This window comes from Chrysemys picta, chromosome 2, assembly GCF_011386835.1.
Source record: "Chrysemys picta bellii isolate R12L10 chromosome 2, ASM1138683v2, whole genome shotgun sequence".
In the NCBI taxonomy this organism is placed as follows: domain Eukaryota; kingdom Metazoa; phylum Chordata; order Testudines; family Emydidae; genus Chrysemys; species Chrysemys picta.
In genome coordinates, this window is record NC_088792.1 from 147,562,294 (window position 1) to 147,577,003 (window position 14,710).

The 14,710-nt window shown below is 51.3% G+C and overlaps 1 protein-coding gene across 1 annotated transcript; it reads right to left on the reverse strand.

The window, feature by feature from the left end:
* Positions 1 to 3,559: 3,559 nt before the first annotated feature.
* LOC101949597 (interleukin-36 receptor antagonist protein) lies at positions 3,560 to 10,939 on the reverse strand. Its single transcript, XM_005279282.4, has 7 exons — positions 10,825 to 10,939; positions 10,524 to 10,578; positions 8,212 to 8,260; positions 7,199 to 7,319; positions 6,715 to 6,837; positions 6,130 to 6,254; positions 3,560 to 4,328 (listed from the first exon to the last, which is right to left on the reverse strand). Exons 1-7 carry the CDS (start codon positions 10,904 to 10,906, stop codon positions 4,119 to 4,121), a joined length of 765 nt encoding a protein of 254 aa, XP_005279339.2. The 5' UTR covers positions 10,907 to 10,939; the 3' UTR covers positions 3,560 to 4,118.
* Between the last annotated feature and the right edge of the window lie 3,771 nt (positions 10,940 to 14,710).

The following is a 14,710-nucleotide window of genomic DNA, read 5'->3' on the forward strand; positions in this document are numbered from 1 at the left end:
TTATTTTCTGGTCTGGGAAGAAAGTCCCTTCCTGCAGCTTTTGAAACAGACCAGAGTTCCTGAAGATGCGAGCATCATGTACCTTTCCCGGCCATCCCACGTTGATGTTGGTGAAACGTCCCTTGTGATCCACCAGTGCTTGCAGCACCATTGAAAAGTACACCTTTCGGTTTATGTACTGGCTGCCTTGGTGCTCCGGTCCCAAGATAAGAATATGCGTTCCATCTATCGCTCCACCACAGTTAGGGAATCCCATTGCAGCAAAGCCATCCACTATGACCTGCAGATTTCCCAGAGTCACTACCCTGGATAGCAGCAGCTCAGTGATTGCGTTGGCTACTTGGATCACAGCAGCCCCCACAGTAGATTTGCCCACTCCAAATTGATTCCCGACTGACCGGTAGCTGTCTGGCATTGCAAGCTTCCACTGGGCTATCGCCACTCGCTTCTCAACTGTGAGGGCTGCTCTCATCTTGGTATTCTTGCGCTTCAGGGCAGGGAAAAGCAAGTCACAAAGTTCCATGAAAGTGCCCTTACGCATGCGGAAGTTTCGCAGCCACTGGGAATCGTCCCAGACCTGCAACACGATGCGGTCCCACCAGTCTGTGTGTGTTTCCCGGGCCCAGAATCGGCGTTCCATGGCATGAACCTGCCCCATTAACACCATGATGTGCACATTGCCGGGGCCCGTACTTTGTGAGAAGTCTATGTCAATGTCTATGTCCTCATCACTCCTGTCACTGCGCTGCAGTCGCCTCCTCGCCTGGTTTTGCTTTTGCAGGTTCTGGTTCTGCATATACTCCAGGATAATGAGCGTGGTGTTTACAGTGCTCATAATTGCCGCAGTGATCTGAGCGGGCTCCATGATCCCAGTGCTATGGCGTCTGCGCTGAAAAAAGGCGTGAAACGATTGTCTGCCGTTGCTCTTACGGAGGCAGGGGCGACTGACGACATGGCTTACAGGGAATTAAAATCAAGAAAGGGGGTGGCTTTGCATCAAGGAGAAACACAAACAACTGTCACACAGAATGGCCCCCTCAAGGATTGAACTCAAAACCCTGGGTTTAGCAGGCTGTTGATTTCATGGAGGAAGGGGGGAGCAAATGAATACAAAACAAGTCGGGTCTATTTCTTGTTTTGATCCACTCCATCTATCTTTAACATCTTAGGCTGGCAGCAGACGGTGCAGTACGACTGCTAGCCATCGTCATCTCCTGGGTGCTCGGCAGAAGATGGGAATGACCTGGCTGAGTCACTCCCAGGTCTGCCCAGGCGCCCCGACCGACCTCACCGAGGTCGGCTAAAAGAGCACCCAGGAGTACGACGACGACGGACACCAGTCGTAATGCACCGTCTGCTGCCAAAAGGCAATGAGCTGCTGCTGTGTAGCAATGCAGTCCCACGTCTGCCAGCACCCAGGAGATGTACGGTGACGGTGAGCTGAGTGGGCTCCATGCTTGCCGTGGTATGGTGTCTGCACAGGTAACCCAGGAAAAAAAGCGCGAAATGATTGTCTGCCGTTGCTTTCATGGGGGGGGGGGGCTGACGACATGTACCCAGAACCACCCGTGACGCTGTTTTTGCCCCATCAGGCATTGGGATCTCAACCCAGAATTCCAATGGGCGGCGGAGACTGCAGGAACTGTGGGATAGCTACCCGCAGCTACCCACAGTGCAACGCTCCGGAAGTCGATGCTAGCCTCGGTACTGTGGACGCAGTCCACCGACTTAATGCACTTAGAGCATTTTGTGTGGGGACACACACAATCAACTGTATAAAAACCGACTTCTAGAAAACCGACTTCTATAAATTTGACCTAATTTCGTAGTGTACACGTACCCTAAGTCACTTCCGAGATGACTATGATGTCAGCTCCTGAGTCAATTTTAAAGTCAATAGACTTTCCATGAATAGTCAGTTTCACTCTCCAGGTTCTGTTTCATCACAAGTGATGGATCCCAGAGACAATGGCTCTTGGCTGTCTGTAATAGGAACCAACTCCCTGACTGCTTTGGTGTGACTAACAGCTGCAAAATGTCCATATTTCATACATGTATTACACCAGTGGTTCTCAAACTTTTGTACTGGTGACTCCTTTCACATAGCAAGCCTCTGAGTGCGCCCCCCGCCCCCCTAATAAATTAAAAACACTTTTTTATATATTTAACACCATTATAAATGCTGGAGGCAAAGTGGGGTTTGGGGTGGAGGCTGACAGTTCACAACCCCCCAGGTATAACCTCGCGACCCCCTGAGGGGTCCCAACCCCCAGTTTGAGAACCCCTGACCTAGACCATCCCCAACAGGGATTTGTCCAACCTGTTTTTACAAACCTCCAATGACGGGGTTCCATAACCTCCCTTGGGAGACCGTTCAAGCACTTAACGACCCTCAGAGTTAGGCAGTTTGTCCTACTATCTAACTTAAATCTCCCTTGCTGCAGATTAAGCCCTTTGCGTCTTGTCCTACCTTCAGTGCCCTCTCTATAACAGCCTTTAACATGTTTGAAGATTGTTATCAGGTCTCCCCTCAGTCTTCGTATCCCAAGACTAAACAGGGCCAGTGTTTTTGACCTTTCCTCACAGGTTAGGTTTTCTAAACCTTTGATGATTTCTGTTGCTATCCCCTGCACTCTCTCCAGTTTATCCACCTCTTTCCTAAAGTGCGGCACCCAGAACTGGACACAGGACTCCAGCTGAGTTCTCCACCAGTGCCGAATACCTCCATTCTGCCCCCTCCCCCGAGCACGTTGCATCCTCGCTTCTCTCCCCCTACTCCCCAGAGCCTCATGCACGCTGAGAAACAGCTGATTGCGGTGGGTAGGAGGCATGGGGAGGGAGGAAAGGAGGGGGAAGCACTGATCAGCGGGGCCCATCGGCTGGCGGGAGGTGCTTGGGGGAGGAAGAGGGGCTCTTAGGGATGCTGCAGGTGGGTGCTCAGAACCACCATTTTTTCCCTGTGAGTGCTCCAGCCTTGGAGCATCCACGGAGTCGGTGCCTATTGCTGGAAGCAGTCCAGGGAGTGTGCAGGGAGGGCTGGGAGAGGAAAGCCCAGAATTGCTGGGTTGAGGGTCCCTGGACTGGAACCTGGAATAGTGGGCAGGCCTGGGTTCTCCCCCTCCCCCCAGCCACTGGAGAAGTGGCACCAGTAGGATTGCACCAGAGAAGACTGCCTGAGACTTTGTGCAGAAGGACCTTGGGCAACAATGTAGTGATCGGTGGAGGGCTGAGTCTCTAAGAGGAGACTACAGTTCCTGGAGCAAGAGGGGCCACAGGGAGAGACGATGCGAGACACTGCCAGAGGGGGGGCCCAGCACCTGGAAGAGCTAATCCCCAGGACGGCCAAGAGGAGGCGCCACCAGCGGTGAGTGAACGGCATAACAACGCCTCAGAATGATATTAACCTTTTGTGCAACTGCATCATACTGTTGACTCACATTCAATTTGTGATCCACTATAACCCCCAAGTATCAGAGGGGGTAGCCATGTTAGTCTGTATCCACAAAAACAACGAGGAGTCCGGTGGCACCTTAAAGACTAACCGATTTATTTGAGCATAAGCTTTCATCGGTAAAAACCTCACTTCTTCAGATGCGTGGAGTGAAAATTACAGATACAGGTTTAAATGTATATTGGCACACGAAGAGATGGGAATTACCTTACAAGTGGAGAACCAATGTTGAACGCCAATTTGGTCAGGGTGGATGTGGTCCATTCCCAATAATTGATGAGGAGGTATCAATACCAAGAGAGGGAAAATTGCTTTTGTAGTGAGCCAGCCACTCCCAGTCCCTATTCAAGCCCAAATTGATGGTGTTAAGTTTTCAAATGAATTGTAGTTCTTCAGTTTCTCTTTGAAGACCATACGATACAATAGGAAAACCTTCTCCGAGTAATACTGGAGCCACGGGGTGATTCTGAAAGCAACCCTGCCCTTAGCCGAGCACCCTGGGGCTCTGCATGGATGCAGGTAAGAGCTGGATCTAGCCAGGGTCATCCAATCGCCACATGCTCAGGAATCTCAGGCATATTTCGGGTGCACAAATGTCAATGGGAAAACTCCCCCGTGCTGCACTGGGGAGGGGGCAGCCTGGGGCAGGATCCTGGCCTCTGTGACTTTAAACTTTCTTAAAGTAAAAGTTGGTGATTTCGGCCTCCCCGAGGCGGTTGGTCACCCGGAGGGGCTGGTCGTTTCTGGGGGACGTGCTCAGGTACCAGCCCGGGAAGGCGACCGACTCGAAGCGGAGCGTGCTGCCGGTGGCAGAGCAGGTAAAGGTGAAACGCTTGGCTTCCTTGCTGTTCTGGTACAAGTCCATGATTTTCTTGTCCTGGAGGGGTGGAGGGGATGAGAGAGGCCAGTTAGAAATGGAGATGCAGCTTAGGGGTGGGAGAGGAGGGGATCTGCCATCTGCCATATTGACTTCAGTAGGAAAATAAGTGTCTAACACATGGCTTGGCTCTGACCTGTAACTCTGGGTCAGGCATGACAAATCCCAAAGCAACAGGCTCTTTTCCTGACCTCCTCCTGCCCCTGTCAGTGCCAGAAATCGAACCCAGGAGCTCAGCCCCCGTTAGTGACATGGGTCCAGCAACCCTGAGACCCAGTTCACCTGACTGAAAGGATGGGGCACCATCTGTGGCTAATAAATGAGAGGAAGATGGCTGTGACGGGGCGGGCATAAGAACATAAGAATGGCCGTACTGGGTCAGACCAAGGGTCCATCCAGCCCAGTATCCTGTCTACCAACAGTGACCAATGCCAGGTGTCCCAGAGGGAGTGAACCTAACAGGTAATGATCAAGTGATCTCTCTCCTGCCACCCATCTCCACCCTCTGACAAACAGAGGCTAGGGACACCATTCCTTACCCGTCCTGGCTAATAGCCATTAATGGACTTAACCTCCATGAATTTATCTAGTTCTCTTTTAAACCCTGTTATAATCCTAGCAGTCCCTGAGAAAGGCATAGGGCAGTTGACGGGATAGCCAGCTGACCTGCCAAGCCAGGGCCAGGAGGCTGAGAAGGCCAGAGGGGTTTGTCTGCTACATTTCCCAGGCAGAGGCTTGGAAGCCAGGCAGAACTTGGGAAGGATTCCAGCCAGAAGTGCAGGGCTGGCTGGATCAAAGACTGGGTGAGAACCGAAGGACTCCCGAGTGTGGCAGCTGACGTGGGAGCTGGGGTATGAGGTGTGTTGATGGACCGGGTCTGAGGAGTGTGTGCGCCACATGTGGGATAAAAGGACAGTGTTTGGGGCTCTCGATGGCTAGTTGCACTATGTGAGATCATAAGCTGGCCCTGGGGACGGGGTGTTACTAGACCCAAGAGAACTTGGGATGGACTCTTAGGGAGCCCAAGAGGGTAAACTGAGGCAGTAACCCTGGCATTATTGTGCCCAGCAGAAAGGGGGCACTTAGAAGGCGAGGGGGAATTGGAACATGGGGGTTGTTTCTGGCTCGAGCATTAGCACCATGAATAGAGTCTGGGGCCCAATTGTGTGTGTTTGGACCGTGCCTATTGTCCTGGCACCTAGGCCCCACGTTGCCCCCTGCCCTTGCTTGTGCCAATAAGACCCCACTGCCTTCACTGAAAGGCCTCTGGGTGATGACTCTTCTGACGATGCCGGAGCCAGTAGAGAATCCAGCTCCCGACCCTGGGCTAACCACTCCTTGTAGTCACGGAAGTTGGCAGATTGGATGACAGGACCTAAGGGGAGTGGATCTGCTGAGTCCAAAGGCTCTGCTGGGAGATGAAGGGAGAGGGACAGGTGATGGGGAGGTGGGGCTGGGAAACTGGGGAGGGGATGGGGAGTGGGACAGGAGAGATGGGGGGAGAGATTATGGAGTGGGGGGTTAGCAGTGTGCCTAGGGGCAGGGCTAGGAGATTGGGAAGTGGGAGGGGTGGGGGGAAGAAGGGGGGGCAGGGAGCAGGATGGGGAATGGGGGTCAGGTGATGGGGAATGGGAGGGGTCGGGAGCTGGCCAATGGGGAAAGGCGGACAGGAGGGTTGGGGGAGTAGGGGGAAGGGGGACTGGGAGTAGGCGATGGAGAACAGGAGGGGAGGCAGCAGCGTGGTCATGCTGGGAAGATATTAGAATGCCCTAGGCCTGACTCCCCAGTGATGGGTGCTCACCTCCAGCATGAGGGTGGGCTGGGCCGAAGTGCCGCAGGACAGACAGCGAGTCCCTCCATTGATGCCCATAATGATGGGGAAATGGCTGGGGTCCATGAACTGGTTGGGCACCACGCTGATCTTCTCTGGGAACACAGAGCACCGAGGAGGGGAGCAGGATGGGGGGTGAGCTACAGACGAGTGGGGGGCGTCAGGACCTGTGCAGCATCACTCCCCTCCCCTGCAGCGCAGCCCATCTCCTGGCCTGGGCCTGGCCCTCGGCCACTGGGACTGCCTGGGGCAAGGACCCCCGTCCCGCTCTGGTAGCCAGGGGAGAATCCCTTGCACAGGCGGGGTAACTGTGGCTGGTCTGTGATGCCCCCCCAATGCAGGGGCAGGAATGGGGTGGACTCTTTGTCCCTGAGTCTGGCAAAGTGACCCTAGGGGCTGTTTTGGCCCACAATGCCCCTGACCCCCTGCCAGGACTGGCCAGGTGTTTGTGCCTGCTGGGGTGTCAGGGCCTGTCTTGCCCTGCCCGTTGGGAAGGCCAGGCAGCGCAGTGCGGGAGGAGCTGATGCAGCATGGAGGAGCCGGTCTGCAGCACACCTGGGGGGGCGTTGGCAGTCTGGGGAGAGGCCACGAGGTGGTTGTGGTGGCAGCGGACAACTTTCTGGCTGGTGTCGCGTAGGGTGAAGAGGCTGGGCCTTGGCACGGCCATGATGGTAGGTCCTGAAACAGAGCGTGGCAAAGGGAGAACAGGGCAGGAGAGGAGGGTGCTCGGGGTAAAGAGATCTGCACTCTGCCCCCCCCCACCAGAGCACTGCCAGTGCCTGCTCTGTCTGTGCACCCTGCTCCTCCCAGCACCTCCTCCACACCCCCTGTAGCCCCCCCCCCGGAACCCCTCGCCCCCCCATCCCCTCTCTGCTCCCCTGGCTGGATCTTACTGGAGTCAGGCACGTTGAGATCTAACGCTAGACTTGGGCTCAGTGGGCTGCTGGGCTGCGGCAGGGCACTGGCCAGGGCAGGGTGGACAGTGCCCTGGGTGGAGGAGAGTCAGCCCCCGGAAAGTGGGGATCCCGCGGGTTCTTACCTTGTTTAAAGAACTCGTTGAACAGATTCACCAGGTTGCTGTTGCCAGGCTGGGAATAGGGTCCTGGCGTCCTCCCAGCTCCCGGCTGTGCTGGGGACGTGTGCCCGGTGCCTGTCATATCCTGGTGGGAGCAGGGTGGGTGGGAAGGACAGATGGACACTACCTCTCAGGCAGGCTGGGCCCATGGGGGAGCCCCATTGGCCCTGCTGAGCCAGGATGGGGGAGGGGGGCAGAGCAGGGCCCATCTTTGGCCCACTGCCCCCTTCAGATCTTGGCAGCCAGCAGCACATGGCATGGGGTGTGCAGGGGTGGGAGTGAGCCCCACCTGCGAGCAACCTGATTGGCTTGGATCTCGGCTCCTTCCTCATCTCACCTCCCTTGGCGCAGCTCCAGGGCAGCTCCCCATGGAATCGCCAAAGGGGCCGCCCGCCCCATGGCTGTGGCAGGAGGAAGGCCGTGGACCAGCCACTGACAATGCTGCCAGGGGTGGGATGCTTCCCCGCTAGGGCCTGGCCCAGGATGCAGCCGTGGGGGCTACGGGTGGTGACCCCTCTCTGCCGCTCTGAGAAGGCTCCGGACTGGCTAGCTGGGGCCAGGTTGTCAGCCCAGCTGCACCGACAGGGCTCGGCCAACCCAGGCTGCCCTACGCAGGAGAATCCAGGCCTCACAGCGCCCGTTAGCTGCTGGCAGGATGTGCTGGGCAATGGGGGTTTCTCCAGTCAGGCCAGAGCCAGGGAATGACAGACACCAGGGTCAGTTAGTAACTGACCCCCCTTAACCCAGTGGGCCACTGGCAATCCCACCCCTCGCTGCTCTGCCCCTGACATGCCCCTGCAGAGCGGGCCCCAGAGCGGGTCCAGGAGGCCAGGCTGGGTCCCCACCAGGAGGCTGTGACCCTTTGGGACCCGCTATGGCCCAGCGCTCTGCGTATCTGGCTGCCCCTGCCCCTGGACTCGGCCGGGACTCTCAGCCATTTATACACGGGGCAGGGTGACATGAGCGCAGATCAGTACCGTGTGTGTGGAGGCCGATCCTCCTGCGGAGACAGGGCCCTCGGGGTCACTGGGGAAAGAACAAGGAGCTGTGTGATTTCTCTCTCTTCGGGGAGCCCGAGGGTCTCAGACACGGGAGCTGCATCTGCATCGCTCCCAGTTTACACCTTGGTAGGAAATTACTGTCTGAGATCGTTAGCGCAGACATTCTGCTGCCTTCCCAGCCCCCCTCCAGGCCCACTGTCCCCAGCTCTGCTAGTTTGTCTGCTCTCCCATGACAGTCCTCCATTTTCCCATAATGCACCAGCAGGACCAATGCCTGGTGGACTTTACCAAGTCCCTACTCAGGTAAAGCTCCTCTTGATCTCGGGGGACATTTGCCTGAGCAAGAATTCCAGCATCTGTTGCATTTGCTGGGATGTCACTAATAGACATGGAGGAAACCCAGTGCCATTATGAGGGTTCAGATCAGTGGGACTCAGCTGGATCGGAACCACCTCTGGGTTAGAAACTCCCAAACCCAGCCACGAGCTTTGGCAAACCCCAAACTGGCCCTGACTACCTCATCTCTCGTTCTCCACCATTGGCTCCTAGGAGCCTATCCTCCTCCAGTCTGTGGCTCCCTGCGGCTCCCTGGCCCGGTGATTGCCTCCTGCTGCCAGGGGCGGTGGAGAGCCGGAAGCCCAGACACAGCGATTAACATCCCCACTGGCCATTGGCATTGACAGCACTTTCCACTAATGTCCCTTTGCCCACTGGTCCCAGCTGAGCCCAACCTGCACCATCGCATTTTATACCCACATTGCACTGGCACAACATTCATGTTGCCAATGAACTGAGCCCAGAATTGTGCACATGGGCTGTAGAATTCATCAGCCAGGCTCTTCTGTATTTCCCCAACTCATAAACTCCACCTCCTCCCATTTCTCAGTTGATGACGAATCACTTCTTCCTGTGTCTCTACCACCTCCCCGCAGTCTCTCTCTCTCGTATTAACAACTCCTGCTATTCTCAGCTCTAGATACCATGTAATTTTGCTAGAAGCTCTAACATGAAAATACACTATAGAATTAAATGCAGAAACGCTCCATTCAGACAAAGTTTGGTTTACGGGCTATGAACCCAAAAGAAAGAAAATATCAAATTTCAGGTTGAATGTGCAGCTTTAACTCTGACCCTGTATGCATTTACCCTTAGCTCCCCCACTTGGACATTATTATTATTATGGTGCCGGCTTTAATGAAATGATCATATGCTATTTATCAAAGATAATACAAGATACCATATATTCTTCCACAACAAAACAATGCCACCGAGTATCAGTGAGCATTATGGTGTGTTGGCAACCTCAGGGAGTTATAATTCAATTACAATGCTAACTCCCTCAAGATCTGTGTACGATCAGTTGCTTCATTCATACATTAGACTAATATTATTATTGCATTGTGGCAGTGCCTAGGAGCTCAGCTGTGGTGCCAGGTACTGTACAAACATAGAACAAAAAGTCCCTGCTCCAGCAAGCTCACAATCTCACCAATCAATTCATCTCTGAGCAGAGGCCAAGCACAGAAAATTTCAGCCCCAGGGAGGAGCAATTCAGAAAGTTACATGCATCAGAAAACAAGACATTGCAAGGGAACCTGTTTGGCAACCTTTACTAGTATCTGCTCTCGTTAAATGGCAGCTTGTTGTGTCCTACCATGTATGCGTGCAATATCCATGTTGTGCCCATATGGAAGAGCCTACAGAGTTCCATAGACAGAGCCTTTCCATCGGGTTTTTTTTTTAATCTCCCTGTAGGATTTAATAGAACACTATCACCCACCTTCAAACAACCCATTAAAAAGATCTTATTCTCTGTTATATTCTATCAGCTTTCAGAATAAAATCTGTGGAACCCCCCTGCATTCCTGGAGGACCCTATGGGGTTCAGCCTGGTACAGTCTATAGGACCTTCCCATAAGGATGGAATACATAGATCACCATTCAGATTTCTCAGGGCCTTCTTTCTGCCCTTAGAATTTAAGTCATCATTTACCTCTGTGCAAGTGGATGCAAAATGCTACCAGCTCAGGATAGTAGCACGTTGCTGCCATGTTGCTCATGTATAAATGATGACACAAGGTGCAGGGCAGTGGGGACTGGGCGCTTGTCTACATGGGGAAGTTACGCCAGAATAAGGTAGTAGTTTCAAATGCAATCAATATTCTAGAATAAGATCTGCATGGAGGGTTATTCTGGAATAGTCATTCCAGTCAATTTCTAGGTGGAGACAAACCCTTAGATATTTGACACAGAAGCTGACCTAGCATCTCTCACCCATGATCACTTACTTGGAGTCCAGCCCCAGATCAGTGGACGTCTTAGGAACTTGTGACAGGAACGCATCTGAACAGAAAAGAGAGGAAATGCCTGTGAGTTAATTCAGCCAACAGAAGAGGTCAATGGGGCTCCGTAGCAAGTGGCTTAACCCTGCTTCAGTGAGCTTATCTACAGTAAGAGCTGGATCAAGTCTCTTGACGCAGCTGGATGGACCTGACTGACACCCATCAGGCTGTGTATTTCTATAACGCCCAGTGCTCCATTTTCCCTCTTCTGCTTCATCTTCCCCTGGTGGAGGAGTTGCCCAAATACCGTTGTTTGTCATGCTCTGGGAAGAAAAGCAATCAAAGGAGCAGCATGTTAGCAGCAAAGCTAGAAGAAGGGAAGAGACCATCTCTGGCGTTGCCCCAGAGACTGCAGTGGAGAAGAAGAGTGAGGGGGGAATGTCTCTATCTGCAGATCAGATGATAACAATGCCTGTAATTGACAGCCAGCTCAATGACCTCTGGTTTGACCAGTTCGCTGTTGTGCAAGGCTTCAGCTGAACTGTCCCAGCTACTTATTCACATGCAAAATCACTACTTCAGTGCACTCAGGGAAGTAAAAAAAATGGCAATGTGATCACTGAATATACAGTCTTACCTCTGCCCCACACGCTCCCAGGTTGTTTCTAGGTGCAGGTAAAATGTTGCAATATGACGTCGTTCCTTATTTCCTTATTTATTTCCTCCTATTTTCTGTAACATCTGGCAATGTTTTCCTCCAGGCTTGTAGCCTTATGTTAATGTCAGAGATTCCAAGGCCAGAAGTGATCATCTAGCCATGCCTCTTCCTAGCCCCACACAGCCCTAGCATGCTGTCTAAACCCGGGGCTGTGATATGCTCGTCTCCTTTGTGAACATAAGAACATAAGAACGGCCGTACTGGGTCAGACCAAAGGTCCATCCAGCCCAGTATCCTGTCTACCAACAGTGGCCAATGCCAGGTGCCCCAGGGGGAGTGAACCTAACAGGTAACGATCAAGTGATCTCTCTCCTGCCATGCATCTCCACCCTCTGACAAACAGAGGCTAGGGACACCATTCCTTACCCATCCTGGCTAATAGCCACTAATGGACTTAACCTCCATGAATTTATCCAGTTCTCTTTTAAACGCTCTTATAGTCCTAGCCTTCACAACCTCCTCAGATAAGGAGTTCCACAAGTTGACTGTGCGCTGTGTGAAGAAGAACTTCCTTTTATTTGTTTTAAACCTGCTGCCTATTAATTTAATTTGATGACCCCTAGTTCTTGTATTATGGGAATAAGTAAATAACTTTTCTTTATCTACTTTCTCCACATCACTCATAATTTTATATACCTCTATCATATCCCCCCTTAGTCTCCTCTTTTCCAAGCTGAAAAGTCCTAGCCTCTTTAATCTCTCCTCATATGGGACCCTCTCCAAACCCCTAATCATTTTAGTTGCCCTTCTCTGAACCTTTTCTAATGCCAGTATATCTTTTTTGAGATGAGGAGACCACATCTGTACGCAGTATTCAAGATATGGGCGTACCATTGATTTATATAAGGGCAATAAGATATTCTCTGTCTTATTCTCTATCCCTTTTTGAATGATTCCTAACATCCTGTTTGCTTTATACAAATATATGGAGATATATCTATCTCATAGCGCTGGAAGAGACCCTGAAAGGTCATAGAGTCCAGCCCCTGCCTTCACTAGCAGGATCAAGTACTGATTTTGCCACAGATCTCTAAGTGGCCCCCTCAAGGATTGAACTCACAACCCTGGGTTTAGCAAGCCACTACTCAAACCACTGAGCGATCCCTCCCCCCCAATTTAAATGTATGCCCCAAATTAAGAAGCACTTTGCAGTCTACAATGAGAAGCGCTATACAGGAGTGACAGGTTTCAGAGTAGCAGCCGTGTTAGTCTGTATCCGCAAAAAGAACAGGAGGACTTGTGGCACCTTAGAGACTAACAAATTTATTAGAGCATAAGCTTTCGTGGACTACAGCCCACTTCTTTGGATGCATACCCAAAGAAGTGGGCTGTAGTCCATGAAAGCTTATGCTCTAATAAATTTGTTAGTCTTTATACAGGAGTGAGGTATTATTCATTATTATAGGAGCTGGGGATGCTTGAACTTTGCTAGGTGGCAGATACTCCAGTTGGGGAGATCCAGCACTTCCTGACCTCACTGTGCTACCAGAGCCAAGCAAAAGGGGGTGGATCTGGGCCACAATATGTAGCACGTAGCGCAGAGCATGAATGCCAGCAACCTGTCATCCGGTACCTCGCCTTGCACTCTTGCTCAAACAATAGCAACACGCCCACAAGACATGAGATTATCATTTAAAATCCCCGACTAAGTCACCCCCCAGAGCATCCCGTCTTAAGGGGCCTGATTCCTTTCTCACCTGCACCAGGTGTAAATCAGGTGCTCTTGCGCTGACATCTGTGGAATTGTAAACAAGCATGAATGAGATCTGGAGCAGGCCTGGAAGAGAGACTGTCAGTGTGAGATTAGAATCTATCTACGACACTTAATACAGTAACTCCTCACTGAGACAACATGAGAGGGCATGATTGTTCAACAGTTGAAGAGCTGCCTTAAACCGCAGACCAATCAGAACACTCAGATCCGAAAAAAAAAGTAATTTATTATTTAGCTATCAGCTTACTCGATGCCCGGAGCAGCACTGGGGGTGTGTGTTGTGGGGGCTATAACCACCCCAAAATTTGCCATAGTCACCCCTCCAAGCTCAAAGATCAAATGTTACACAGAACTAAGGTTGACATGATATGGCATTGCCACCCGTACTTCTGCAGTTCTGCACTCCTGCTGGCAATGACACTGCCTTCACCCTCCGGCCCCCCAGCTCCGAAGACAGTGCCCGCCGCCAGCAGCAGTGCAGAAGTAAGGTGGCAATGGGGTGCTAGTAAGTCTTCTGTGAAAAGTGCTATTAACAAAGTTTATTCACACCCCTCCCCCCCAGTATTAAACAGTAACTGTTTTTTTTTTAAATAACTTTTCTGCTTATAATAATAATTCAATCAAAATGTGTTTTAGTCTTAATTTAAAAGCAGTGAGAAAAGTTAAAATAATTTTAAACATTAGGTTTATAAAATTGTTATTTAAATAGTGTTACATATTAAAATTTAGTTTTTAATTTTTAATGGGGGGGAGGGGTCCATACTCAGAGGCTTACTGTCTGAAAGGAGTCACCAATACAAAAAGTTTGAGAACCACTGATCTAAGTTGTATTTCCCTAGTTAGCTTATGAAAAGGTCATGCGAGACAGTATGAAATACCGTACTAAAGTCAAGATATACCTCATCTATCGCTTCCCCCATATCCACAAGGCTTGTTACCCTGTCAGAGAAAGCTATTAGGTTGGTTTGACATGATTTATTCATGACAAATCCATGCTGACTGTTACTTATCATCTTATTATCTTCTAGGTGTTTGCAAATTGATTGCTTAATTATTTGCTCCATTATCTTTCTGGGTACAGAAGTTAAGTTGACTGGTCTGTAATTCCCTGGGTTGTCCTTATTTCCCTTTTTATAGATGGGCACTATATTTGCCCTCTTCCAGTCCTCTGGAATCTCTCCCGTCTTCCATGTCTTTTCGAAGATAATCGCTAATGGCTCAGATATCTCCTCAGGCAGCTCCTTGAGTATTTTAGGATGTATTTCATCAAGACTTGCCAAATTGAAGACATCTAACTTGTCTAAGGGTATGTCTACACTACGAAATTAGGTCGATTTTATAGAAGTCGATTTTTAGAAATCCATTTTATACAGTCGATTGCATATATGCACACTAAGCACATTAAGTTGGCGGAGTGCGTCCTCACTACTGTGGCTAGCATCAACATACGGAGTGGTGCACTGTGGTAGCTATCCCACAGTTCCCGTGGTCTCCGCTGCCCATTGGAATTCTGGGTTAAGCTCCCAATGCCTGATGGGGCAAAAACATTGTCGTAGGTGGTTTGGGGTACATGTCGTCAGTCTCCCCTCCCTCCGTGAAAGCAATAGCAGACAATCATTTTGCGCCTTTTTTCCGCGCAGACACCGTACCACAGCAAACGTGCAGCCCGCTCAGCTCAGCTCACTGACACCGCCGCTGTTGTGTCCTGGGTACTGCTGGCAGCAGATGGTGCAGTAGGTCTGCTAACCATTGTCATACACC